The sequence below is a fragment of the Tamandua tetradactyla genome, chromosome 9, assembly GCF_023851605.1.
Source record: "Tamandua tetradactyla isolate mTamTet1 chromosome 9, mTamTet1.pri, whole genome shotgun sequence".
Lineage (NCBI taxonomy): Eukaryota > Metazoa > Chordata > Mammalia > Pilosa > Myrmecophagidae > Tamandua > Tamandua tetradactyla.
Genome location: NC_135335.1, coordinates 7,768,057 through 7,795,955, shown reverse-complemented (window position 1 = coordinate 7,795,955; position 27,899 = coordinate 7,768,057). Strand labels below are relative to the sequence as shown.

General features: G+C 45.4%; 2 protein-coding genes across 6 annotated transcripts; both read left to right on the top strand.

Moving 5' to 3' along the window:
- The first annotated feature begins 1,839 nt into the window (after window positions 1–1,839).
- RBM14 (RNA binding motif protein 14) lies at window positions 1,840–18,320 on the top strand. 4 transcript variants are annotated; one of them, XM_077115605.1, is made up of 3 exons: window positions 1,842–2,303; window positions 7,672–9,136; window positions 9,915–16,314. In XM_077115605.1, exons 1-3 carry the CDS (start codon window positions 1,967–1,969, stop codon window positions 10,120–10,122), a joined length of 2,010 nt encoding a protein of 669 aa, XP_076971720.1. In that variant the 5' UTR covers window positions 1,842–1,966; the 3' UTR covers window positions 10,123–16,314. The 4 variants fall into 4 exon arrangements, with proteins under 4 accessions (XP_076971723.1, XP_076971722.1, XP_076971720.1 ...); XM_077115606.1 differs by lacking the exon at window positions 1,842–2,303 and adding an exon at window positions 2,693–2,807; XM_077115608.1 differs by lacking the exons at window positions 7,672–9,136; window positions 9,915–16,314 and adding an exon at window positions 18,207–18,320 and having other exon boundaries at window positions 1,840–2,303.
- On the top strand, window positions 18,217–25,146 carry RBM4 (RNA binding motif protein 4). 2 transcript variants are annotated; one of them, XM_077115610.1, is made up of 3 exons: window positions 18,217–18,628; window positions 22,190–22,883; window positions 24,699–25,146. In XM_077115610.1, exons 1-2 carry the CDS (start codon window positions 18,217–18,219, stop codon window positions 22,873–22,875), a joined length of 1,098 nt encoding a protein of 365 aa, XP_076971725.1. In that variant the 3' UTR covers window positions 22,876–22,883; window positions 24,699–25,146. The 2 variants fall into 2 exon arrangements, with proteins under 2 accessions (XP_076971725.1, XP_076971726.1); XM_077115611.1 differs by lacking the exon at window positions 22,190–22,883.
- Window positions 25,147–27,899: the final 2,753 nt, after the last annotated feature.

Below are 27,899 nucleotides of genomic sequence, written 5' to 3'. Positions count from 1 at the left end.
CAGGAATCCATTGCCTAGTAGCACGTTCTGAAGATGGTCCATCTCCTCTTATTTTCCCTTATCAGTTTGTAGTTCTTTGCACAGTACAAATACTAATTCTTTATATTTTGAAATTTATACCTTCAATCTAGACCTCTCCTCTCAACTCCTGACACACAACAAATTGCCTGTTGGTATATCCATTTGTTTGTGTAAGAGGCATCTCAAACTTATTATATCCAAAACTCCATTTCTGATTTTCCATAGAAAATCTGCTTCTTTTACAATGTTCCCCTATCTCAGTAAACTCTATCCTTCCAGTTGCTCAGTCCCCAAACGTGGGTGTCATTCTTGACTCTTCTCTTTCACCTCACATCCTATTGCAAATTGTGTTAGCTTTGCTGTCAGAGTACATCTACACCTGATCACTTGTTAGTTCTACTGCAACTATCCTGTTCCATGTCTATTGTCACTGTCCCAGATTTTTGCAGTAGCTGTAACTGTTCCTGTAAACAACTGTATTCCCTGATCCTCTTTTTGCCCATCACAAGTGCAGACACAATGACATTTATACATATACAATATGTCAGCTCAGATCAACTCCTTTGTTCCACAACATCCATAGACTCTCAGACTGACTCATTATGAAAGCCAAAGTCATTTCAATGGCCCACAAGGCGCTACATGGTCCCCTCTACTCCACGACCTGCTCCCACTTTGTTCAGGGCCATATCTGCTCTTTGCTATCCCTGGAACAGGCCAGACATGCTCCAGGATCTTTTGACATGTACTTTCTGCCTAGAATGATCTTTCCCCAGATATCTGCATGGCTGCTCCCTCAGTTTCTTCAGATTAAAAAAAAAATCACCATTTAACACGTTTCTTGTTTTCCTTTTTTTTGTTTATCTGTCTCTCTCCATCAGAATATAAATCGTAAGAGGGTAGGGACTCGGGATTTTTTTTGTTCACTGCTACACCCTCGGTGCTACACAGTTGCAGGTGCTCAAAAAAATTTGAATGAACACAGAGGCAAATATTTCTGAGTCCGTCCCACGTCTTATTGTCTCTAAAGCTCCTAACATGCAGAAATATTTTTACTTATATACTCAAATCGGTCCTTTGCTTCTCCTGTTTCATATTTTGGAAGGTTCGACTTTTGCCCCCGCAGGATCTTTGTTTCTTAATTTATTAAGCTTTTTATTGTGGAAAATTTCAGACGCACACAAGGGAGAATCACCTCATTATTTCTCTACAGGTAATTTCGAAGGGGCGCGTGAGCGGCTCTGATTTTTTTCGCGGTCTCCAGGGGCCGCCAGGACCTAAGTAACCTTAGGGAATGTGTTTCCAGATGATAACTAATGGCACGAGGGGCTTCTCCGGGGCAGAAGCCTCTCCGGTTCCCCAAGTCCAGCACAGTCACGGTGGCTGTAGGCCGGAAACCGTCTGCTGACCGCGGGTGTTCGTCCCGGCCTCTCCCGCCAGGCCCGGCCTCTACGTGGATACTCCCGCTGCAACCTCCCGGCGCGGGTTTGGCCAAGCCTGCCCAAAGGGGAGGAGCCCTGACTTCCTCCAGCGCAAAGTTTTTCCTTGGAGCCCGCCAGTCACAGCCCCACCCGGGCCAGAGGCCACCTCAGAAACTAGGCCTCTCAGCCGCCGGCGCTACCGCGCGCATCCCCCCTCCTGTACCCCCCTCCACCTCGGCGGTGGCGGTTGGTCGCGCGCGATCCTCCCTCTCCCACCCCCTTCGCTAACGAGCGGGCTCTAGCCCCTCTGGGATTGGCTGCGCCCGGGGCGCATCCCCTTTCAGCCTCTCTGATTGGCTGTCGGATGCGCGGGATGCGGGTTCCGATTGGCTAGGTCAGAGCGCCTGCGCGGCGGGGTTCTCTGTCGCCAGCCATTCCTGGGGAGGACTGCCGGTCGGTCGGTCGTCTCGCCTGTAGCTGGAGGAGAGGTCCCGACCCTCCGGAAAGGCGGCTACGGCGGTAAAATGAAGATATTCGTGGGCAACGTCGACGGGGCGGATACGACGCCGGAGGAGTTGGCCGCTCTCTTCGCGCCCTACGGCACAGTCATGACCTGCGCCGTCATGAAACAGTTCGCCTTCGTGCACATGCGCGAGGCCCAGGGCGCCCTGCGCGCCATCGAGGCCCTGCACGGCCACGAGCTGCGGCCGGGGCGCGCGCTCGTGGTGGAGATGTCGCGCCCACGGCCTCTAAACACGTGGAAGATTTTCGTGGGCAATGTATCGGCTGCGTGCACAAGTCAGGAACTGCGCAGCCTCTTCGAGCGCCGCGGACGCGTCATCGAGTGTGACGTGGTGAAAGGTAACGCGGAGGCGCGCTCGGGGGCGGGGGACTGCGGGCGCGGGCGCGCTCCGGGCACACTGCTTGTTAGCCACGCCCCTTTCCCGGGGGTCGGTCACTGCGCGGTTTGGGTGGGGGGAAGTCCGTGGGAGCGTGGCCGGAGGTGTTGCGGGCGCGTTGGGTAGAGCCACCCTCCTCCCCTGCGGTCCAGGCACCATTCACCAAGTGGGAGGAAGCGGCTCGGGGTGGGTGCGGCGGCCACTGCGAGCCGAGTTCCGGGCCGGGGACGCGCCTGAGACTTGCGAGTGTACCGGGGGCGCGCTTTCCTCTGCTCGCCTGGGCCGGGCACCAAGCGGAAATTGGGAAGTGACGGGCTCAAGCCGGATCGTGGAGCGGGGAAGATTTCGCCCCTTCCCCACTTCCTCTCCAGACGTCGGTCGGAGCAAGGGAAAAGGGAAAAAGGTGGGGGCTGATGCCCCAACGCCGCCCTCGTGTTCCCTCCCGATGAATGCTCCCGAGCGGAAGGTAACGGGGCCCTTGGTCGTTTATCGGGCTGGGATCATTTAGAATTAATTGGCATGGGATACCATAATAGTTAACCGTGGGTATAGTAGGGGCCCCTTCCGAACCATTTTGACCTTTCTGTATTGCTAAATGGGTTAGGCGTGGCAGGTCTGCACTTTCCAAACCCTCAAACTTGGGATTTTTCTCTTTGGGCTCGTTTCTGCCTCTACATCTATACGCTGTAAACCCCGACCTTCGCATGTGGAAGGAGACTTGTTTTATGAGGGTCCCGTCTCTGTACCCTTAACTTGCTAAGCTGGTGCCCCAGGACCATGTCCCCGATCTAGTCATTCTTTTAAAAATTTGGTGATTTTGCAAGGGGGTATACTCTGTGGCTGGGGTCGGAGGGGAACCTGAGGAAGGGCATGTGAAAGGTCCTTGTTAAATAGTGTCTTAACACGACTTGATTACTAATGTCATCACTTGAGTAACCTAATGCTCAGGGCTGATCCCTAGTTTGCCTTTTCTTCTAGAAAAATGTATCAATATAATTTAGGCCTGACTTCCTTTTTTGGAACCCAGTTTACTTTTTCTTAGTCTGGGTTCTTATCCCCAAAGGACTTCTCCCATCCCCTCCAAGTCTTGCCAAGATTTGGTGGGACAGCCCTTGTGTATGTGGGGGGCTTCCATAACACTTGGGAACAAATCAGAGTTAACATTGCCTCGCCATCTTCAGGATTGCATCCTGGGAGTATCTGGTGGCCTGCTCCTGGTGTTGCCTTTGTACCTGTTCATGCCCTGTGGAGAAGGTTGAGGATAGGAAAAAAATGTGGGTGCAGGTGCTTATTCATTCCCACCAAGATCCTTCATTTGCTGTCCTGGAAAGGCATATCTTTGGGGCACGTCCTTGTCCTTTCTGTAATGGGGGTAGTGCAAGGGTTGTAGCCTCCATTATTGGGAACCGTTCCTTGTTCTGCATTAATACTGCATTCTATTTTCCTCAACTCAGGTTATGCAACTCCACGGCTGCACGACTATCTGGAATTGGGCTTTCCTGCTGGGTGCTCTGAGGCAGGCTGTATGGTTCATGAATTTGCTTCTGTTTGAAATAAGAGAATGGGAAGGGCCTCAGATCAAGCACCTGGCTGGGAAATGGACAGGGTATATGAGTCTCTAGCAGAGTTTAATTGACTTTCCAAACTTCTTTTGCGGTTCTTAGGCAGAGTGGCTACTAGATTGAGAGTCTGGAATCAAGCATCTGAGTGACCAGACTCCTTGGGATTCATATGGTCAAGAAGTTTGCCTTTAGAGGGTAGAGAAAGCCAAAATTTTGCCTGAATTGCCTCAGGACAAAACAAGTGGAGGGGGTAAAGTACAGAATAATTGTACTTGCTTTCTAGGACTTCTGGTTGACTCCCTGTGGGAGATAGAGGGAAAGTTTTGTACATTTTGACCATTGTAAACTTTTGAGCAAGCAAAAATGCATGGATTTCCTCAGGGGTTGCTGGTCTTTTGTAATCATGCTGATTTGTGACAGGAGCTGATATACCTTAATGTAAGAGACCATGGGAAAGATTTAAGCATCCTATCCTCTACTGATGCTGTTCCATCTCTTTGGGGTGAAGGAAAGTGAGGTTTTTAAGTTAAAAATGTAGTGGAAGAGACTGGGTATGTCTCTATAAATAGTTTACTCATTTCTTGGCTGAAAGTGGGCATTTGATTGAGTCTTCTCTTGTTGCTGTGAGGTCTCTCTGGAAAGCACTGAAGCTCACCATTGCACAGGACGACCAGTTGTATTTTGTTTCACAAAGGAAAAAATCAACTATTTGATATAACATAATTCAGGAACTCAGATATAATTTGATTTGATTTGTAGAGCAAAAATCTCCATAGCAACAGCAGAGGAAGGAAAACTGTCGTCTTTGCTTTTTGAGGGTGGCCATTCTTTCCTCCTATAGAGAGCTTTGTAGTTTTAAATCAGGGATTTTTACTCTTCTCAGGACAGGGAAATTCGTTTTTCTGGATTCTCTTAACTTTGGTAGTGGAGGAATAATAATGCTTCCATACCATTAGGAGATCTCTGCAAAACATTGTTAGTCCCTTTAAATGCAGTGGATTTTCTTCATAGGTCACTGTTTCTTGAAGCATTTCTCCAGGCAGGTGGGTCCCTGGAGTGCTCTAAATCTGTTTTTTCTGTCCTGGGTTTTCTTCATTGTCCTTTATTATTTCTTCATTGTCAGGTATAGTTGGGTTCCTGGGCAACTTTGATAGGGCCTTTGGGGAAGGGGTAGTTAATCACCTAGGTCTGAGTTTGACTGCTCACAATGATGTTACTAAATAATTTGGACAAACTTTTCATACTTCCCTCCAATATCAGGTTTAGGAACTTCCTAATATAATTGGATTATAATCATGTAGGTTTTTTGGGGGGGAGTGGGTGGGAGGGGTGTGAATCACATAGCTCATTTGAGCGGTCCAAGTGAATCGTATATGTGAAATCTCAATTTTCAAAATAAAACCCAGCTGAGTAGGGATAGACACTTGGATGATACCCTGTTGCTCTTGAAAACCCACTGAAATTCTTGTTTCTCTGACTCATTCTATTGCAGCAATTTGTGGATAGGGCAGCAAGAAATGTAATATAGTCCTTTAATATTCCCACACAGCACCTGAAACTTTTTTTTTCCCTTTTAATGTGCCTATAAGCTTCTGCAATTCTTGCTGCTTTAATTTTGCTTTAGCTTGCCCTTGCTTTTTCCAGGTAGTTTTATCATCCCGAGGGTTGGCTCAGCCTATACTTTTGAAGAGAGAACTCAGACCATCAACAGTTATTTTTAACTCATTCTAAGTGGAGGTGATAAGTCACAGTTTTAATGCCCTGCTGCTTGGTTGAAAGGAACACTTAAAGCTTTGCACAGTCCATAGATAAGGAATCAGGTTCTGGCTGTGGGGTGTGAGGATAGAGAGTTGTGATAATTCATTTTGTTCTTTAATTGTCCCTGACAAGTTCCAAGTTTGCATGCCAATTTGGTGTTGTATCTCTTGTATTTTATTTGCAGTGAAGATAATATTCTGTAGGGAAAGAAGCCTAGGTTTATTCCTATGTTTGAATAATCATACAATTTTTTTTATTGTTATATAGCTATTTATACTTTACAAGTCACTTTTGTCTTCTCATTTGAGCCTCCTAACTCAGTAGGTAGGGCAGATTAGTCAGATGGGAAAATAAGTGTAATGTCCTCTAGATCTTGTAACAAGTCAGTGATTTAAATTTCAGTCTAGAACCAAGGCTTTTTAACTCCTAGCCCAGGTTTCTTTGTGCTGTACCATACGTCTGACTCCTGCCTGTTGATTGTGATTCTTTTCCCATTAGTAGGAGAGTTAGGTTTGTGGCATTGCCCTCAAACCCAGGGAAGTGACTTGCTATGTAGGGCATCTTGGTATGAAAGTTTTCAGAAATGAGGACACTTGTTTGGAGGCCAATAAAAGGATTTCTTAGAGTAATTTCATTCAAGTAGTTCTTCATTTCTTAAAGCTGACATGCGAGAGATGGAATCCTGGTGCCTGGACTCCAGGTCCAGAGTGGGGTTAAGTGCCCTTATGTTTCACAAGTCCAAACCTCTTGTTCTTCAGATCCTGCTTGCACCTCCGTAGTTTGTGAGAATGGAAGTGAATAAAAATTTCTCCCACTCTTCCCCCTCCTGACGTTTTCTGGTTCCATGTAGTAGCTGAGTAGGACTTTTGAGATCTATACCCTCAGATCTTCTCATTTCGAGTGCTGTTGTTGGAGAAACAAGCATTAGCCATCGTACCTTACTCAGATCTTAGATGAGGGCCTCGGGGTAACCTGCTTGCCAGGGCTTGCTAGCTGCAGTTTTGCAGCTTTTTGCTTTGTGGCTGAGAAACCAAATCTTTCCTGTAAACAGTCTGCTCTGTGAACTTGGAGTAAGGTATGTTGTCCTTGAATAGGAAATGCAAGAGGATGTAATGTGGCCTGCGGAAGGAGACTTAGGTTTGAACTCAGGGGGCTTAGTTTCCATTCTTACACCTCATTGGTTTACATGGTCTAGCATCACACTTTCTAAGTTTATAGTTATATCACAGAGTCCTGTCTTACACATTGATTTCTCAGGTATAGATTGGTGTAGTTAGGGGGCATAGAATAGCTGGGATTCAGGTCTGGCTCTAGCATTTACTGGCACTATGCTTTGAGGCGAGCCACGTAAATTCTCTGTGCCTGTTTGCCCAGAGAATCGATAATATCCTTTGCCCTGTTTACTTTACAGGATTGCTAGGAGGCCCAGATGAAATCTTGTGCACAAAAGTTGCTTTGAAAACATACGTACTGTTAAAGGGGGGTTGGGGAGATGGATTCTTATTAGGCGGATTGGGTGAACCACTCACTGCTGTCTAGCTCTCGTGCCTTAATTGGACCCAGGGCTGAGAAGTGGGTTTTTTCAAGATGGGAGTGGTTCATTGTTCAAGAGTTAAGCCTCAAAGGTGAGCAATAGTTACTGTTTATGATCTTAGCTTAGAGAACAGTGATCCAACAACCCTTCCTGTGCTTTGTCTGCCGATTTATACTTACAGGAGATGTGAAGATTTTTATCCTATGTTGTAGTTCTTCTTTGCTCTTTCTTCTCTCACCAGGAAGTTGGGTGAGGTGGCAGAGGGAATGAGAAGAATGGGCAAAGGTGATTGCTTGGGACAGTCAGAAACTTTGTTATATGGGAGCCACGTTTTATGATATACTCCTGGAGAGGAGGGTTTGGAGGCCTGGAGGTAGCTGGCAACAGCTGGGCGCTGTTGTGTGTCCAATTTGGGACCCATTGGGTAGCGTGCCCTGCCCCCCTAATTGCTAACCCTCTGTCTGCTGCTTTATCAGACTACGCGTTTGTTCACATGGAGAAGGAAGCAGATGCCAAAGCCGCCATCGCGCAGCTCAACGGCAAAGAAGTGAAGGGCAAGCGCATCAACGTGGAACTGTCAACCAAGGGTCAGAAGAAGGGGCCTGGCCTGGCTATCCAGTCTGGGGACAAGACCAAGAAACCAGGGGCTGGGGATACGGCATTCCCCGGAACTGGTGGCTTCTCTGCCACCTTCGACTACCAACAGGCTTTTGGCAACAGCACTGGTGGCTTTGATGGGCAAGCCCGTCAGCCCACGCCACCCTTCTTTGGTCGCGACCGCAGTCCCCTGCGCCGTTCACCTCCCCGAGCCTCTTATGTGGCTCCTCTGACGGCCCAGCCAGCTACTTACCGGGCCCAGCCCTCAGTGTCTCTGGGAGCTGCTTACAGAGCTCAGCCTTCTGCCTCTTTGGGTGTTGGCTATCGGACTCAGCCCATGACAGCCCAGGCAGCCTCCTACCGTGCTCAGCCCTCTGTTTCCCTTGGGGCCCCATATAGGGGCCAACTGGCTAGCCCTGGCTCCCAGTCTGCTGCAGCTTCCTCACTCGGCCCCTATGGTGGAGCTCAGGCTTCAGCCTCTGCCCTCTCCTCCTATGGGGGTCAGCCAGCTGCGGCCTCCTCACTCAACTCCTATGGGGCTCAGGGCTCCTCCCTCGCCTCCTATGGTAACCAACCATCCTCTTATGGCGCCCAGGCTGCTTCTTCCTATGGGGTTCGTGCAGCTGCCTCCTCTTACAACACCCAGGGAGCAGCTTCCTCTCTAGGGTCCTATGGGGCTCAGGCAGCCTCCTATGGGGCTCAGTCTGCAGCCTCTTCACTAGCCTATGGGGCCCAGGCAGCTTCTTACAATGCCCAGCCCTCAGCCTCTTACAATGCCCAGTCTGCCCCATATGCTGCACAACAGGCTGCTTCTTACTCTTCCCAGCCTGCTGCTTATGTGGCACAGCCAGCCACAGCTGCTGCCTATGCCAGTCAGCCAGCTGCCTATGCTGCCCAAGCCACTACTCCGATGGCTGGCTCCTATGGGGCCCAGCCAGTTGTCCAGACCCAGCTGAATAGTTATGGGGCTCAAGCATCAATGGGTCTGTCAGGCTCTTATGGGGCTCAGTCGGCTGCTGCGGCCACTGGCTCCTATGGTGCCGCAGCTGCCTACGGGGCCCAGCCTTCTGCCACCCTGGCAGCTCCTTACCGCACTCAGTCATCAGCCTCATTGGCTGCTTCCTATGCTGCCCAGCAGCATTCCCAGGCTGCTGCCTCCTACCGTGGCCAGCCAGGCAATGCCTACGATGGGGCAGGTCAGCCGTCTGCAGCCTACCTGTCCATGTCCCAGGGGGCCGTTGCCAACGCCAACAGCACCCCGCCGCCCTATGAGCGTACCCGTCTCTCCCCACCCCGGGCCAGCTACGACGATCCCTACAAAAAGGCTGTCGCCATGTCGAAAAGGTACTGTATGCCCCCCCGCCTCTGCCCCCAGTTGGGGCTTAGGGCAAGGGGCTGAGGTTGGCATGGGAGGGAAACTGGAGCCATTGGCTCCTCCCTTGGTCATATTATGTACTCCTTGGGGATGTCTAGAGGCCAAGGGAGACAGCTTCTGTGGACTTTTCTGGCCATCAGGGGTCAGGTGGAGTGTAGTGCTCAGCCTGGGGTGGTACCAGCTAGTCAGGCTGGGAAAAGGGTCACCTTCTAGGCTTAGCCCAAGTGCTATTGGAGCTACTGCCTGCAGGACTGTGGCCTGTAGCCTTTCCCACTGTCTCAAGGATCCTTAAACCTGTCACATGGTTGTCCTTACTTTGGTGAGGGTGGGTTCGAAAGAGTAGTCCCTTTAGCTCTCACTGGCTAAAGGCAAGGTGTATGAGGTGCGTCCACTCTTTGGGAGGCTGGGGACCTTGCTTTCGTTCGCCGTTCTGTTGATAAACAACCAAGGTCTTTCTGCGCAGAGCCCAGGGGTGGAGGTAGTTTGTTTGTGGTTTGGGAATGGAGACCACAGTCCACTTTGGCCAGTTCAGAAGGGAGGGCTTCATCGAAGGGCTTGGTTTCCCACTGAGTTGAACCCAGGCTTGATTCTTGGCCTGGATAGAGTGATGAGCCTTCTGACAAAATCTTGTTTGTTGGAGACCAATCTGATCACACCCTCCCTATCCCCATTGGCATCTCCCCCATGCCCACCTGGAGCCCTCCCCCCAATTGTCTCATTCACCAACTGTCTTCTTCTCTCGACTAGGTATGGTTCCGACCGGCGTTTAGCCGAGCTCTCTGATTACCGCCGTTTATCAGAGTCGCAGCTTTCGTTCCGCCGCTCGCCGACAAAGTCCTCGCTGGATTACCGTCGCCTGCCCGATGCCCATTCCGATTACGCACGCTATTCGGGCTCCTATAATGATTACCTGCGGGCAGCTCAGATGCACTCTGGCTACCAGCGCCGCATGTAGGGCCATCCTGGGGATGGGGTGCCACAGGGAGGACAGAAGAGGTGGGGTAGGGTACAGATCCAGGTTATAATCACTCTGGCCCATACCTCTCCCGTTTGCGGTTTTTCATCCCCTCTACCATGTGGGCCTTCCCCAGGAGACTGGATCCTTCTGAGTGTTCGGCAGTAACCTACCTTGTTCCTTCGCCTCAGCAGCAAATCTTGCCACTGGCTCTAGATCTGCGGTTTCCCCTTTCCCCTGCCTCCCATTTCCCCAGAATGGGAATTTCTTTTATGTTTTTATTTTTTCCTGGCTCCCTTTTGTTTTTGTGCGCGATATTTAAGGTCGTCTGGATGGGGAAGCAACCTGCAGCTGAGGTCGGCGGCGCCTTTTTCATTTTAGATGTGAGGGAGGCTAGGAAAGGGTTAGCTTAACCTTTTCCTATGCTCTAAGCTGTGCCAGCAGTCCAGGGGCCCTGACTTTGTCCCTCTGTAGACTCTGTGTGAGGCTGGGTTCCTGTTGGGGCTGTCAGTTGGTATATGTCCAAATCCCTACTGACGACTGATGTTCTAGCTGATGTTGAGCGGCACAGTCCCACTTCCCCATGTCCCCAAGTAGGTGGTGTTAGAAAACCTTAATTTTTTTTCCCTTTTGTATGGACTACAAATAAAACTTGGGGCAATTTGCAGTTTGGAAACCTGGTTGTCATTGTCTTGATTGCACTCAGTTTCAGAGGAGCCAGTTATGACATCCAGAAAGACATGACAGTTAAAGGAGGGCAACCAGAGAGCGCCCAGGGTGGGTGAGGAAAGAGGGTTGAATGCTGGAAATAGAGTAATCTGTCTCCTGCCCAGAGAGATTTTACTCATTGTCGTCCTGCTAGCCTGGGGAGTCTAGACCACGTTGTTCGGACTTCTCAGCCCTCGGTTTGAAGTAATCACACCAAGATGCTGTAAAACTGCTGCTCATTTTCTTCTGCCTGTGCTTGACAAGTCATTTTTCCGGACTTGTCTCCAGGTAAACAACCTATGCTTCCAGCAGGGTGGTTCTGGGGTTTGGCTTTTCAAGCGAGGCAGCCAGCAGTGGGGAATGGGCTGCTTGGGTCTTTACAAGGGTTAGTGGATCCTGCTGGTAGTGGGTTCAAGTGCGTGCTGTGGCTGGGACCCGAAAAGGAGCTGGTAGTGGGGTGGGGGTAATGTCAACATCTGGTAACTGCCCTGTAGTTGGATGAGGGAAGAGCAGGAACAATTGGAAGCAGGTATGGGGATTCTGGCCATAGACCTGGTATTTCGCCTGTTGAACTTCACCATGGAGCGTCCTTCTGTGCGCTGTGAACCCCTGCCATCGTGGTCACCTGAAATATCTTTCCCTATCCCCATTTGTTTGGGTTTTCAGATGTCTTCTTGCTGGGTTTATATTGGAAGATGTCTGGATAAACTCTGGGAGGAGAATGAGGTATAAGCATAACCAAGTAGGGATGCTGAGGTTGGGTGAGGATTTGAGGATTCTTCCTATGCTTTGATTTCAGGCCTGGGGGTTGGAAGACCTAGGCAAAAAATAAGGCAGTTCCAGTTGGGATTTGCCAGAGGCTTGTGCTTTTAATGATGGGTAAATGCAAGGAGGCTGATTGAGTGGTTGGGTGGGATGATAACAGGAAAACCTGTTGAGTGTTCTTTGGGGAAAGGAGGTTTTGAGGGTTGGTCTGGGAGCCTGACGGTCAGGGTGGCTTTGGGGAGGTGTGCGTGAATCAAGTGGAATTCATGTGGGTTTTCTTCTACCTCCTTCACTGGCTGCTTGTGGTGAACTTACTGTGACAGAGTAGTCTACCCCAGATGTCCTTTTCCCTCTGCCCAGTGGGCAAAAGTGTACTATCTCTATAGCCATGAGCTCTTGTAGATGCTAACTGGGAATCCCAGGGAGTATTGGGGCATAGCTTCTTTCCTTCTCCTGTTCACTGCTTTGCCTTCAGGTGCTTTGCTGTTCCTTTTCATTTCTTTGCAAGACAGGAGGAGAATGGGAGGGGCAGTTTGATAGGTTTCTTGTCGCTTTTCTGTAGTGAGGGTGGAGTGATCTGAGTGCCAAACTTAGAAGCCTAGCTTTGGTTATTAACCCTGGAAAACTAAGTGTTGATTGTAGGGCTGTGATTGTGGCCTGTATTTGTGATATTTCTTTCTGTCAGTGTGGCTTTGTGTTGTCTTCCTTTTTTTCCAGTGAGGATTCTGCCACTGTCCCAATCCCATGGCTCCTGTGGATAAAAAAATACAGCCCCCAAAATACAGCCCAGTGTGCTCTCTGGGCCAGTGTTGATGTTCTTTATTGCAACCCAAGCTGTTCAGAGTGATCCGGCCTAGAAGATCACTCTAACTGCCTGTCATCTTTAGGTCCTGGTTCCCTGGCTGCCTCACCCCTCAGGCTTTTAAATCAGAAAAGCTAAGAAGCTAAATCTTTTTGTCATTTTCCTCTTCTGCAGTTTGTTTAAAAGTCTCCCCCACTTCTTTAAACTTAAATTATGTCACCTGTGTTTATCTTGTAGCCCACTTTGCCTTTGCTTTTCTTGGATTTCTAACTTCCCAAGCCTTATAACTTGGGGAAGATTGAATAGAGTAAATGGGAGGACAGGTATTTAATGTTTCAGGAAAAGGGGGTGGGGAATATGAACTGGTAGTGTGCTTTCAGACCACCACAGCCTCTAAACCTTTCACCTCTACCACTTAACCATCATTGGAGAAGTTTTAGATGGTTTATTGCTGAAACAAGACCTATAGAGGCTTATAGCCTTGTCTCCTTTCTGCTGCTTTCATGGGTTTGGACCTTGTTTCAGATTCTTTCCTGGTGGATTTCAGGCTCCATTCACTGATTGTCAGTGAAGGGTGAGCCTCTGTGGGTAGGGTTCCATGCCCATCACTTAAGCTCTGCTAAGGCCATGTACCCATTGTTGTTTTTCCAGGCATTTTGTCCCATCAAGCCCCATCTAGCCAAGTAAGCAGACTGTAACATCAGATGGGTGAAGTCATAATGAAAATAGATTTCCTAAGTTCATAGAATAGAATTATAGTAAGAATTTGGGTAGTAGAGAAGATAAGATGGACAACATATGGAAAATTTGTATTCTTCTAAATTTATACTACCTTTTAGGTCATGAAGGGCCAGGAATAAAAGGAATTCTTAAAACTGGATTTCAGGATTAGCTCTAAATCATTTGGAATATTGAGTGTTGGCAGTACTCAGGTATCTGAGCCCTTGAGTTGATCTTGAGGAATTTATAGTCTGGGGAGGCAGAACTGACCTACCTTAATGAAAGAGTTATATTAATGATCATATTACAATTAGGAAAACTAAGGTTGTAAGTTAAAGCCCACATAGCTAGAAAGTGGTAGAACTAGGAATTAGATCAGCTATTCAAAGCACCCAGGGCTTGGTAATCATGCTAAGGTACCGTTGGGAGGGTCACATGGGAGCTTGACAAGTATGGAGTCTCATACATAGTCACTGTTCATTAAATGCTAGCCCTCTCATTGTTAGAGAAGAGTTAGAACACTGGGGAGATTAGGGTGGCCTAGATGAGGAAAAGACTTTAGAATGTAGGGATGAGTTCAGCATATGATGTATAATGTGAAGGCAGTGAATTTTTGTTGCTTGTGCTTAGGTGACTTTCAGGCCACTGGGCCTTACCACTTTTGGCCACCTCCAGTCTTGGGCAACACTTAAGTGTCCTGGGATCAGATTCTTGTTGGTATGGAAAAGAAATGTTCCTGTGTGGATTAGGGAATCTGCAGACTTTAAGAGGGAGGCTAAAGAGAGTGTGGTTGGCATTAGGATTGGAGGCCTAGGCTTGGATGGCCTAGTAACTCTTGAGCATCCCTGGAGAAATACTGGCTTTTTATCGGGCCCTTATCAGACTAGTAACTCATTTCTGGATCAGGAGTCGGAGTTTATAATTTTAAGGACAACCCCTAAGGGTATGAAACTAATATATATTGCTTATTCATGTGTAAGTAGTTTTTTCTGACACCAGAGTTTATCCCTAAATTTGGATTTGTCCCTCATTTTTCTGCTTTCAAGAGTCAAGGCTTTAGGTTTTCTCAGTTATATGCATGTATATTACTCCCCTTTAAGAGTTACAGCCAGTATATAAGTTTATGTACAGTTCTTCCTGGCAAAACCTCAGCTTTCTCGGTGACTGGATAAGTCACTTTACCTCTTAGGGACTTTGGTAGACTGCTCAGCAAATTAAGATTTCACAAAAATGCTATCTACAGTGTTCCAGACAAGATGCTTTTAAAACATTCTATGCAATCACATTCTCTGTAGTTGGGGTGGGTAGTAAGGTAGAGCATTTGAATCAGATGTCTTTCATTGGCCTATTGGCCTTTCCAACTCCCGTGGTGTGTAAGGGGCAAACATTAAATTCCTTTAGTACTTGGTCAACATCAGTATGGAGACACGACTACAAATCTGTCTGAAACTTCCTTTTGTCAAATTTGTCAGGCTATTTAATTTGGTAATTAAAAACTCCACGTAGGTTACCTCTAATTCTTGGGCACCTGTGTTTCTATTGGGGAAAACTGTAAAGTGAACTAGGTAATAGGAGTGAAGAGACTTGTTAATATTTCAGGTTCTTAAGCTGATATTGACTGACAGTCAAGTCTCCTTTTGGCTGTCAGACAATTAACTCATGCATTCATCCATCCATTTGTTAACTTAGTCAACAAATGTTTACAATATGCTAGGTGCAGTTCTAACAGGCGATATAGTGAACAGGAAAAGGACCCTCCCTCATAGAGAAAGTGGGGGTGGGGGTGGGCAAGAAAATGAAGAAACATAGAATTTCAAGTGATGGTAAGTATTTGGAAAAATAAAATGAATTTGTGGTAGTCCCAAGGTGGGGTTGGAATATGGGGAAGGCCTAGGGTGGTCAGGGAAGGACCCCAAGAAAGAACATTCTAGTTTGAAAGAACCTGGGACAAAAAGGCCATTGTGTGTAGAGTATAGCGGGAGGGGGGAGTGTTAAAGAGCTTGGGAGATTCCAGCAAGAACCTGAGTAGAGTATTAGGGTCCAGGAAGAGGGGGTTGGATTTTTTTTTTCCCAATTGCAGTGGAAAATGGGTGGGGGTGGTGATGTGATATGGTTTACTCAGTTGGATAAGCCTGCAAAACGAAACAACCATAACTTGACCCACTGGTCTTTCAGAAGGGAAATCAAGTAATTATACTTTTTGGGGCCTGGGGAGGTGGTCAGTTGTCTTGATGTCTGCACCACTGACTTGAACTGTGATTCTGAGAAGGTTTATATTCCTAGTCTCTTCCCCTTAGCACCTGGAGAGATTCCTAGTTGTATAGAGTGAGTTGATCTCTTATGTTTTGGTATTTTGGAAAAAAAAAAAAATTTCCAGGGCTGTTGGGATATAAAATTCAGAAGATCGAAAGGAGCCGAAAATTTCTGTACCAGATGCATTCCCCTGTACAGGTTGAATGAAGACTACCTCCTGATACTAGCCCCCTCAAAAGAGCACATACAGCTGATTCTAAAACATGGAATTGGTTTTCTTCATCACTAATCCTGTGGCCTTTACTGGGTTTCAGAGGGGCATCAGTGTCTACAAAGAAATGGACCAAGATTAGTGACGACCACTTTTGTGAATGTTGTATTTTGACCAACATTTTGACATTTTTAGAGCTTCATCTTTTTCCACCTAGAAAAAGTTGACAAGTTTTCTATTACCAGATTACTGAATCATGTTGGGTTTTAGAACTTTTTTTTTTCTTTCCAGAACTCGGATGTCACTTGCTTTACCTCTCCTTTTGGGGTGGGGGTGGTGATGGTGCTTTGGAAGGTAGTGTATGTTCTCTTGCCTGTCATCTATATTCCTTTTACTCATTTTCATAAACGACTCACTGCTTTAGCTTGTTTGTTCATCCTTTTAAGTTCTTCCACCCAGCACCACTCCCCTTCATAACTCGCTCTTCAGAAGCTCCTTTGAAAAGGATCTTCTTGACTGGAGTAAAATCGCTTGCTCAATGCATATGTGATTGTGTGAAGAAGCCAAAGAATGAGAAAGAAAATGTGATGAGGGAGCCAGACCCTCTGAAGAATGTTAATTTGTTATTTTGTTTACAGTTGATTGTAGCTTGGCTCTTCCCTCTAAGGTTGGTCCAGGGGTTTACACCTACAGCTATTGCTGGTGGCGCCCAATAAAGTAAAACAAAAACTTCTGCTGCTCCAGTTTTTTTCTCGGGGGTGGGGTGGGGGATAGATTCAAACTCCATGGTCACACAGAGGAACCATTTCTTCATGGACCCCGGGAGGCGGATTTCTCGAGTGTGAAGACCGTAGGCTTGTCCTGGGTAATCTAGCCTCCAACCGGGGCGGCTTTCTGGGCGACGCTATCCTAATTCCTACTTGAAGCTGGGCCTATTGAACGTTTTCAGGGTTTCTTTAATACTTTCGAAAGTCGTGTAAATTTGGGGGAAGCTCCGGGCCTCTCAGGGCTACCAGTGTGGAATACCCACGGAGGTTGGTTTCTCCTGGTGGGACGATTTGTTCTTAACTGGCGTTTGTGGCCGGCATAAGCTATTGTCCCCAGGCTGCGAGGTGGGGTGTGGGGTGTTAGAGAACTTAGAAAAATTTGGAGAACGGAATTGTAAGAGGCAGTGGGGCGCTGAGCGGTGTGGACGTGGAAGCAGCAAAACGTGGAAGCTTAAAAAGGTTGGTACCACGCAGCCAAAGCCAGCCAGCTACCCAGGCCTCTGCTCATTCTGCCTAATGGCGGGCTTCAACTACTCGGGCCAATCCCACGTTTATAGTTCCTCCCTTACGTGGTCCTCTTACCCAATCAGTGACTTCCGCTTCGTGAGATTGGTGCTCATTGGCTTTCATATGAAATCTCCGAGGTTACTGACGTTTCCGCCTCTTCCCGGTCTCTCAGGTAATTGGCGTTGGTGGTAGCCAATCAGGCAAAGGATCTTCGGGAATGCCTGCCCCCTACTTTATTGCACGGCCAATCCGGTGATAGGCTCACCTCCCCCTCTACCCAGAGTCACTGCTGCTGCCTCCGCCATTTTAGCATTTTGTCAGAAGCGTCCGCTCCGCGAGGAAGCGTCCCTCCTGATTTCCGTGCGGGTGAGAGACTTCGCGAGCCCTTACATCGTCTTTCTTTTGTTCTAAGTCCTATTTAACTCTCTTGGGCTTCGGGGGTGTGCTATTGGGGTTGCGGCCTCTGCACCCTTTACTGAGAGCCGACCTCGGTCCTCGGCATTGCGCGGTAAGCCTAGAGCAGCCCTTCCCCCACGACCTCCCTCGAGAATACCTAGCTTACCTCCTACCCTGCCCTCCGCCCAGCGTGGCTCCGTGACCTGCCTCGAGGTTTCGAGCGAGATAACCGCGCTTATTTTAAACTCAGGCGTGGCAACTGCGTTTCGAGAATTGCTCAGGCCTTCAGACTTGATCTTTTTAAGGTGTCTGAAGCTCCCTTCCCTGGCCTCTCTTTTCTCGGTTTTGCAGGAGCTCGTAGGATGAGAGCCAGAGAGAGGCGTTTCCCTCTTCGACTCTTCTCTCTGCTCTCCATGCCTCGCTCTCTGGCCTGAGCCGTGCACTTCATTATTTCCAAAGTAAACCGTAGAATTTACAGGTTTTCCATGGCCCGCTCTTCTGGAAATGGTGGCGGCTACTTGAAATGCTATGAGAGGAGCCAGTTTATAATTCCAGTGAATCTAGCCAGCCCAGTAGTTTGACCTTTATTTTCTGGTTGTCGTTAGACTGTCATGTTAAAGTCTAGTAATCTTATGTCTATCCTTACGCCATTAGTTTCATTCCATTTGAAAATATCTAACTCCTAGTAATCCCTTTGTCTATTAAAGACCTCTCCCTATTACAGATAGATCTCTTAGAGGTTTGATAGCGGGTTCATTAGTAGGCCCCCTTGTTTCAGTTTTACTTTCTTTTGATTGTGTGGAGATGTGCGTGTGAGAGAAAGATAACTGGAAATGTACACCAGAGAGAAAGGTGAGGGCAGTGTTTATTCTGTTACTTATTTATATTTGTTTGTTTGTATTTTGAACTGATGTGAGTCTGAGGTCTTTTTGTAAAGAGTTATCTTTTCTCCCAGGCTGGTCGAGATGGTGAAGCTGTTCATTGGAAACTTGCCCCGAGAGGCCACGGAGCAGGAGATCCGCTCACTCTTTGAGCAGTATGGAAAGGTGCTAGAATGTGACATCATTAAGAACTACGGTTTTGTGCACATCGAGGACAAGACTGCTGCTGAAGATGCCATACGCAACCTGCACCACTACAAACTACATGGGGTGAACATCAACGTGGAAGCCAGCAAGAATAAGAGCAAAACCTCGACAAAGTTACACGTAGGCAACATCAGTCCCACTTGTACCAACAAAGAGCTTCGGGCCAAGTTTGAGGAGTATGGTCCAGTCATCGAATGTGACATCGTGAAAGATTATGCCTTTGTGCACATGGAGCGGGCAGAGGATGCAGTGGAGGCCATCAGGGGCCTTGACAACACCGAGTTTCAAGGTGAACCACCCTCTTTGGCTAGAAAACTGTAGAGAGAGATGAACACAAGGTTATATGCAAAAAATAGATTGGATAAGTAAAGGGAGAGGTGTTGGTTAGAGACACAATTCTAACCGAACGGTGAGGAAGAATTGACTATGCGTGATGGACTTCTTAAAATGGAGAATGTGTGGGATAGAGACTTCACAGCGGGAGAAAGAAGTCTCATAGACCAGTTGGCTTTGGTTTGAAGCCCCTAAGGCTTCCTAAGGCTTTTTTGCCTATCAGAGCAGAAATCCTCACCTCTGTAAATTCCTGAGTTGTTATTTTTTTTGAGGATGTGGATAGTAGAGTACGTTATAGTGTGCTTGATTTGTAATTTATCTTGAGGCAGTTGTCAGCATATTATGCATTATTTTACATAGGAATAACCTGGCAAAAGTGGGTTAAGTCACATTTAGGAGTAGAATCCCACCCAGTTAAGCTCCCTTACACACTTCCAATTTATTTCTCTTTTTCAAGTTGGGTTAGAATTATGGCCTCATCTGTTTCTCATCTGTTTTGAGGAACATATGAGGCCACTTCAGGATTAAGAGGTTTATTTCAGGAGTTTATGGGAATTTTTTTTTTAACTAATTAAAAAAATTAACAAACAGAACATTAAGATATCATTCCATTCTACATATGCAATCAGTAATTCTTAGTATCATCGCATAGTTTTTTTTTTTTAAACAACGACAGTGCCTTTCTGTTATTTTTTGGGGGTGAACTTTAGCATCCTTGGTGAATAGATCACTTAGATGGGTTTAGCTTGACTTGAAGATAACCAGTAAAGTCCTGTTGTACTTGGGAGGGCACGATGGGTGAAAATGCGGATTGTTACTTTGTTTGGAAAGTATTATCTTTTCTCGGTTTAGGATCTATAACTTGTGAAGAGGGGCACTTGTGAAGGGGGTAGTAACCACGATGAGTTGCCAGCTGAATTCCCAGCTCTCCTCCCACCCCGTTTGGGTCCTCAGTGTCAAAAAACCTTTTCCCTTTGGTTGTAGTTCCATGTTATGGGGTATTTCCACAGCTTCTTACTAGTTTTAAAAATTAATTAATTAACCAATGTATTCTTGAGAAATCGTCATACACATGTAGTCCGTACATAGTATACAGTCATTGTCCTCTGCATTTTTAACTCATTTCAACCTTCATAACATGACCAAGGTAATGGCTGCTGCTTTTCCTCAGTTCTCCCCTTTAATGGCTATTGCTATGCTATCTTCAGTGTTTATTTCCCTTGCATTGGGCCTTTCTTTGATTATCATTTCCCCAAGTAAGTGGTGCTCTGTGTCATGGGTATTGTTACACATTATTAAAGAAGAGTATCACAGGTCTCTCAGGTCTAGCTTTCTCTTTCTAATTGGCAGGTCGAGAATTATTTTGTCAACAACTTAATTGGGAGCAAAGGCTACTCTTGTGGAGGGTTCCTGGTATGATACCTTAAGTTTGAACATTTTGACCCAATTTTAGAGAAGGTGGTCTCTGCTTATAATAATTAACGTGTGTAAAGGGAAGACAGTATGGGCTGATTAAAGAGAAATTTACTCTGTAACGCAGCTCTGGGCATCAGCTCTTAAGTGCTCTGGTGCTGCCTCTGTCTTGTTATTTTTGTTCTCTTTTCCTGTATATTAGCTATTTTCTTTCCTGATAATCTAGTAGAGTTCCATGTGTTATGTTGATTAGCAATATTTATTCGGGTGGTCTTTTAATTTAACCCTTTCACTTTCCCAATGTTGGCTATATCCTCCCCCAACTCTATTGTTTGCTCATTGGAAAATCTATTCCATGTGTACATATATATAAATTCACCTTTTCTGGCATTAGAATTGATAAATCAGGTTAAGTATAGATAAATTAAGTATAGATGAGGTTAAGTATGGATAAATTTTGTCTAAAATGTGCGTGGTTGGTTTGTTTTTTTCCTTTAATGTTTTTTTTGTTTTAACTTTTTAAATTAAATATATATACAAAGAAAAGAAAGAAAAAGCAGTGATTTTGAAAGTACACCTCAGCAAATGTTACAAATTTCAGAGTTTGTTATGGGTTACCTTTCCACTATTTCAGATTTTTCCTTCTAGCTGCTCCAGTATGGTTGGTTTCTTGATGGCACTTATTTTCTGTTTTTGTTTGTGTGGTGTTAAAGTGGCCCTGTAGGCAAATGCCAGAGGGATACAAGCCAGCTCTTTAAGGCACTTAAGTACTTAATTATGTATCTTAGCTTTTGATAACTTGCAGCCTAAACTTACCAGATGTTAATGTTTAGACCCATTTTGATCCCTCCAGGCCCTTTTGCTCTTTGTATCTACTAGCTTCCCAGAACCTCACTTGAATTTTGCAGGTAAAACTGTGCATTTACTGCTTTCTCTATGTTAGATGAATAAAGGATCCATCTACTAGTTTTAATCATTTAGTTTTTGACATATGCATGTTTGGGTGCATTGTTGCTAGTAGCTTTGGAAAACTTGATGGTTGGTTTTGCATACCCTTGCTTACCAATAAATTTACAGTCAGGTTAGGTGAAACCACCGCTTCTTGAAACAGGTTTAAAACTTATGCGTTTCTTTTCTGTTGTAAATGACTCTTCATTTTGTTAGGTTGTCAGAATTAGTATTTTTCTTTTCCAGAATGCAAATTATAATTTTTAGAGAAAAATAGTATTAAATGCATGTTCTTAGGATCTCAGATTCCTTGTTTAAGGAGAAAATGTACCTTAATTTTGCTAAAATTAGGGATTTGGTCCACTGACTAACATTACTGGTTAATCTCTCCTTTCCTCACCCTCCCTTTTCTTCCACGTTTTTTAACAATATGCTTTCCTTTTGAAAAATTCAGTCATCTTACCTTTGAGTCTGCCAGGGTCATTTAAATTAACTTGCAGATAGTAATGAATCTTTGATAGAATGAATATCAGAACAAGCAATTTAAAGGGCCCAGTTAAGTAGGGGGGAAGGCAGTCCTTAAATTCATATCCATTCTGCCCCACTCCGTGAGTATTTTCCAGAGATGTGTTTCGAAACTTGCCTGCCACATTAAGCAGTAGATCGAGTCTGATCACTCCATCAGTATTACTAGCTTTAGAGTCTTTTATTCTGTTTTCTTGTTTTTTTGGGGGCGAAACTGACCTTTGCATTCTCCACATTAATGAAATAAGACTTGTTAGGGAAGAGAGGTGGTGTCAGAATCCTGAGGGACTGCGCTCACTTATTGTAAGTTTTTTGACTTTAGGCCACGGTTGGGAGTAGAATTTTGCCTACAGTTGTTTGGCAAAGGATAAGGTATTTTTGAGCAGTTTCTTAGGCATTAAACAGGTATATAACTAAAGCATTTCTCCATCTTATTGATCTTTGTCTGAAATCAGGTCATTATACTAAATTGATATTTTGAGTTCTCTCTCTCTCTTTTTTTTTTTGGTATCATTTGGCAACGATGAATCCTGCATTAGCGTTGTCTAGGTAAATATGACCAGTGTCTGGGGTAGGGGCTGGGGCTTTGACTAAGAGTGATAGCAACCCTTCTTGCGTCTGTTTCTTCAAGGCAAACGAATGCACGTGCAGTTGTCCACCAGCCGGCTTAGGACTGCGCCCGGGATGGGAGACCAGAGCGGCTGCTATCGGTGCGGGAAAGAGGGGCACTGGTCCAAAGAATGTCCGATAGATCGTTCGGGCCGCGTGGCAGACTTTTCCGAGCAGTATAATGAGCAGTATGGAGCAGTGCGTACACCTTACACCATGAGCTATGGGGATTCATTGTATTACAACAACGCGTACGGAGCGCTCGATGCCTACTACAAGCGCTGCCGCGCCGCTCGGTCCTATGAGGCAGTGGCGGCTGCAGCTGCCTCCGCGTATAATTACGCAGAGCAGACCCTGTCCCAGCTGCCACAAGTCCAGAATACAGCCATGGCCAATCACCTCACCTCCAACTCTCTCGATCCCTACGATAGACATCTGTTGCCGACCTCGGGAGCTGCTGCTGCCACAGCTGCTGCTGCAGCAGCAGCCGCTGCTGCTGTTACTGCAGCTTCCTCTTCATATTACGGGCGGGATCGGAGCCCCCTGCGTCGCGCTACAGCCCCAGTCCCCACTGTTGGAGAGGGCTACGGTTACGGGCATGAGAGTGAGTTGTCCCAAGCTTCGGCAGCTGCGCGGAATTCCCTGTACGACATGGCCCGGTATGAGCGCGAGCAGTATGCGGATCGGGCGCGGTACTCAGCCTTTTAAAGCTTGAGGTGAGCGCGGTGGGGTCTCCTCTGTTCTGATTTTGCCATCCCTCCTGCAGCCCAAGGGCTCCTGTTAGGCTGCCCTGCTTGCTTGCTTTTGCGGGGTTAGGGTACAGTAAACTAGCATTAGCGTGGTTCAGAGACTAGGAGAAGTAGCTTAACTTTTCAAGACATGTAAAAGTCCTTGGGCCCTCATGTCCGTTTTTTCAGGGCTCCTGATAGGAATCATTCTGATTTTACTTGTGCCTGGAAAAACAACGAAATAAAGAATGGTGTGTTGGTGAATCTTGGGTCACACCAATGTGCTTAACTGAACTGAACCTGGGACCTTCCTTAGACATTCAGACTCAGGTGTGCTGTTTCTCAGAGTATTTGATGCAATTCCTAGGTATGCAACATTACTAAGGTCTGCAAGTTCCTGTTCTTCTTGCTATGTGAAAGGTCTGATATGATCTGTCATGGCAGAATCCATAACTGTGGTGAACTGCTTAGGTCCCAGGTGCTATGAAGATTACCAAAATAACATCATCTTAATCTTGAAGAGTATTTCTGACGATCCTGAGCAGTTGCACCCCTAGGAGCTTTATAGAAAGAACTTTTTTGATGGTAAGTTGGGACAGAGAAGTAGAAAAGGCATCTTCTTTTTTGTAAGAGTTGAACAGGAATCTGGGACATTGACTTCAAAATCCAGCTTCATTCAGCTAAGTTTCATTTGCTCAGTAGTGTACCCTGTTGCTATAGCTTTGAATCTGCTCCTTAAGACTTTACTGCTCTCAGTGTGTGTGTGTTTTAACTTTTGCCACAATACTAGTTTTGACACCCTCTCCACTTCAAGATATTTAGTAATATAAATATGCACACACACCTGTTAATTTTACTCTTTTTGGTAGTGTTGGGAGCTGTGCCTTAAGCACATTACTCCCTCCATCTTCCCACTAGTTATGGACATTTAGTACTCTTGAATTGCCAGCCCTACCTTGAATCCTGCCTTTTTCCTCTACCGTGCATTTTGAGCCTCATGGTCCATTTTGCTCTGTCTGAATATGTTCTCTTCTTTTTCTTGCCGGCTTTGGACTCTAGGGTGTTTGAGAATGCTATTGCACTAAAAGGTGATTCTCAATACCCTTTATTTTAATAGCCTTTCATGAGTTCCACACATTGCCCGTTGATTCTTAATTCTGTAGTAATAGGCTGGAGGAGATTCTGTCATCTTTTCCGATAGGGCAGAAAGTGTGTGACTTGCCCAGAGTCATTGAGTAGTCAGTCACTGATAGGGCTAGAATAGAAACCTGAGTGAATTGAAGTGTAGCTTATAATATTCCCTGTAATACCTTCTTTCTTCCCTGGCAGAGTTGGATGCCCTGGGGTCTTAGTTCAGGTCACTGTATTTTTTACTAGACCTTAAATGGTTCTTAACTTGAATCTTGGCAGTAACTCCCAGATTTTAAACATAATGTTGACTTCTTTACCCCAAAGAGCAAACTGGAACCTTTTCCTTTTTCTGCCCTTCGATTAACAGTTCATGGTGTAGAATTAATTTCTCTGAAGAATGTTGTTAGTACTGGAAGAAATGGAATGTCTGCCTAACCTCATGAAGATTTATTTTAGAGAAAAGCCCCAATCTGGGATTGCCTGATCTTCCCAGTTTTTCCCTTGCCTTCAAGCTTTTTTCATTTTTGGATATTTTTGTGATACTGGGGAAGGGTACGGATAAACTTTAAGTGTCAAGTTATCAGACTTTATATAAAGATATTGTTTGAATTTTTCAGTGGGATAGCCCTTTTGAGCTTTGCTGTAAAGGCCCTGTATTGTGCTCTCTTTCAGGTGGGATGTGTGTGGGCTGAAATTCCGAGCTGCGGTTGTGCATGAGAATACACCCTTCGTGGTACCCCATCTCCGGGACGTTCTCGGCTCTGTGCGTTCAGTCCCTCAGGAACCGTGGACCTTAATTTACCTTGCTGAGTTCAGACCTTTTCCTTTCCTTTCCTCTCTCCTGCCCATTTTCCTGTTCTTCCTGTCCTTCAACACTTGTGTTGCTTCCCACTCGTGTTCTATTCTCCCAGCAGACCTCATTGTGTGCAGAAACTGTGGTGGGAGCAGTGCTGTATCCTCCTTTCCTCCTCCTCCATTGGCTGTTGGATTGGGGGAATAACTTTGAGGAGAGAATCACTGCTTCTGGGTCACTTTTTTGGCCCAAAGGCTTGTGGCGGGTAGACATAAAGAGTTGGGTCACTTTTTTTTTCCTGGTGAAATAAATGGTTTTTCAACTTAATATAGCATGTGTGATTTGAGAGAGTTCTTGCTTGGGCTTCTTTCTGGGTTCTTCATTCAGATCTTGAAAAGGGGAGGGTATAAAATTTAAGATGTTAAGCTTTGGGTGAACGTCAGTGCAGTTTTTCCTTGGTTTATAGCTAGGACTTAAGGATGCAAAGGAAAAGAGATTATGCGGATGTACCTGGGCAGAGGCAACCTTATTCCAGTGAAGACTTCCTCCCACTGGTCACCTTTGTTGTCAAATCAACTACAAGTCAGTAGTTAGAGGTGTAGATTTTTCTGTGCTGGAGAAATAATCACTCACCTTTATGAACACTATTGCAACCACCCAGTTAACATATCTAGGCTGACCTACTTCCAGGGAAGAGGTCTAGGAAAAGGAATGCTTTGAGGAAAGAGATCAGCTTTCACAAGTGGCTAATACTTCTCATGCTGTATGGAAAGAGGAAGCCAATAGAGCATCCTACTTTAAGCCAGTAACACCTTTCCAGGCCTTTGATATATTTTATAGCTGTGTCAATATCTGAACAGCCCCACCAGCACATCATTACTTAAAGCCTTCAGATGAAATGTGTAGAAAAAAGCACCCAGCAATGATATTTTAGATTATTGAGTGGATGCTGAGTTGCAAGAAGACCCACCATCTCTTCCATTTTTATAGGAAAAGTATTTGTCTTCTAGATGTTTTTTGTCTCTACAGAATTATTCCAATTTTAATATGACAGGACTGTGTCCAGGTAAGATTTCTCCCAGAAACATTCAACAAATACTGCCAGGCATTATCCTTTCAGGAACTGGTGGTGGTAGTGATGGGAGATTAAAAAGCAGTAAGTCTTTAGTTCGTGATTTCTAATTTTCCTCTTAACTATTTCTACTTGATTAATTCATAGATGGTTAAGATGGGTACAACTAATTGATACCACATGTAATCTATTAAATATCTGCTGTATCTGTGGCCCAGTTTGAGGTGTTAAGTGTTACCTCCTTTTAATTGTTTTCTGTCAATTACAATCTGTACTCTTTCCCCCCAAATAGGAATTGCTAGACATGGAAGCTGGCGTTAGCCGAAGGGCAAGTGAACCAGGAAACAGTTTCAGGAAAGCTTGTTGAAATTAAGGGAGTAAGGAATAGGTGGAAAGAGCTGTTACAGATAGAAAGTGATCAGTAACAGATTTTGACTTCTGGGATAGGTGTTTCACCTGCATTTGTTTTTCCATCCCCTAACTAGGCTATTTCTCTGCCATTGCCACTTCGCTAGAGGGTTTTACCTACTTTTTCTGTAATGGACAACGAATAAGTGATCTATACTCTTACTCAATATACCCTTTGGCCCTGATGGTTAGGGGTTGTCAGGTTTCAAAACTGGAGACTCAAGTATTCACTGGTTCAACAAATACTTTATTAAGTGCTCCTTGTGTGCAAGGTATTGTAGGTGCTGGGGATAGGTACAGTTCTAGAGCTTATGTTCTAGTGGGAGAATTATATAATATCAAGTAGAGATTCTGATTTAGATGTGAATGGTCAATGAAGGCTTTTCTGTAGATTGACTGGGAGGAATGATATATTTTTGCATTGGGAAATAAGATGTCTCCTAAAATGAACTCTGATTCTATTAAAGGAATCTTTTTTGGTCATTGTTCCTCATGCTAGATTTATCTTATAACTTTATTGAAAATTCCTGAATTTTTTTTTTTTTACACTTTCCCTCTATTCTGTTTTCTATCAATTTGCTATTTCTAGTCACCTCTTAAAAGTGATACTATACAGTTTGTATCTTGTTATTCACTGAGCATGTTTTCAAGGTTCGTCCATGTTGCAGCATGTCTCATACCTTCATTCTTACAGCTAAGTAATTTTCCACTGTGTATGTTCCACATTTTAAAGGAACTCATTTGTGCACCTTTGAGAGTTTGGTCTTATAACAAACAACCTAAGAGTAGTATTTTTTATAACTGTAATGTTTTTGAAATTATTTTTAAGTTTCCAAACGAGTGTAACTTTTTTTTTTTTGCATGAGCAGGCACTGGGAATCAAACCCCGGTCTCAGGCATGGCAGGCAACAACTCTGCCACTGAGTCACCGTCACACCACCCCCAAACGAGTGTAACTTTTGAGTTGAGGCCATGTAATCAGTTCTGTATAGTTGGGAGGATTATATTGCCATCACCTACCTCAGGAGTGGTACAGTAGTTTTTTAAGAGTGATGTTTTATGCTGGTTTTCTTATCCTCCTAGGATTATTCCATTCATTAAAGTTTGTTTAATGACCACCTGAGTTGGGTTTGCAGTCCACTAAGCAGTCACCGTTGACTTACTATCTTGTAAGAACATTATGTGGGGAATATAGAGATTCAGGATGTGATGTCTGTCTTTACCTTGCCTCCACAAACTGGTTCCTGTTTTGGGCCTTGGGTGTGCAAATCATGTATCACTGGAAGTAAGGTGGGGATGGAATGGTCGCTTTCCTGTAGTGATGATATCTAGCCCTGCCTGGTTTTGGTGGGTCAAAGTACCAGTAAGGTTTCACAGTGGTCCTGGGATTTGTTTTGGTGGTAGATCTGTTAGCTTTGACTTAAAATCTTCTAGGCATTTCCTAAATTGTGGTTGACTTGAGTAAATGCTAAATTAAATCATCATCCTTGCAGAGCTAGAGAGAGGTAGGCCCTTTGCATTTGTTTATTAAGTGCTGTTTCAAACTATTGGAGTAAAATTTTTTTTTTTAAATGTACATTCATTTAGGCATATTCACACA

Coding starts and splice junctions, on each gene's coding strand:
- RBM14 (XM_077115605.1), top strand. CDS start 1,967: ATGAAGATATTCGTGGGCAACGTCGACGGGGCGGATACGACGCCGGAG. Junction 2,304..7,671: donor CGAGTGTGACGTGGTGAAAG/GTAACGCGGAGG, acceptor CTGCTTTATCAG/ACTACGCGTTTGTTCACATG. Junction 9,137..9,914: donor GCTGTCGCCATGTCGAAAAG/GTACTGTATGCC, acceptor TCTCTCGACTAG/GTATGGTTCCGACCGGCGTT.
- RBM4 (XM_077115610.1), top strand. CDS start 18,217: ATGGTGAAGCTGTTCATTGGAAACTTGCCCCGAGAGGCCACGGAGCAG. Junction 18,629..22,189: donor TGACAACACCGAGTTTCAAG/GTGAACCACCCT, acceptor TGTTTCTTCAAG/GCAAACGAATGCACGTGCAG.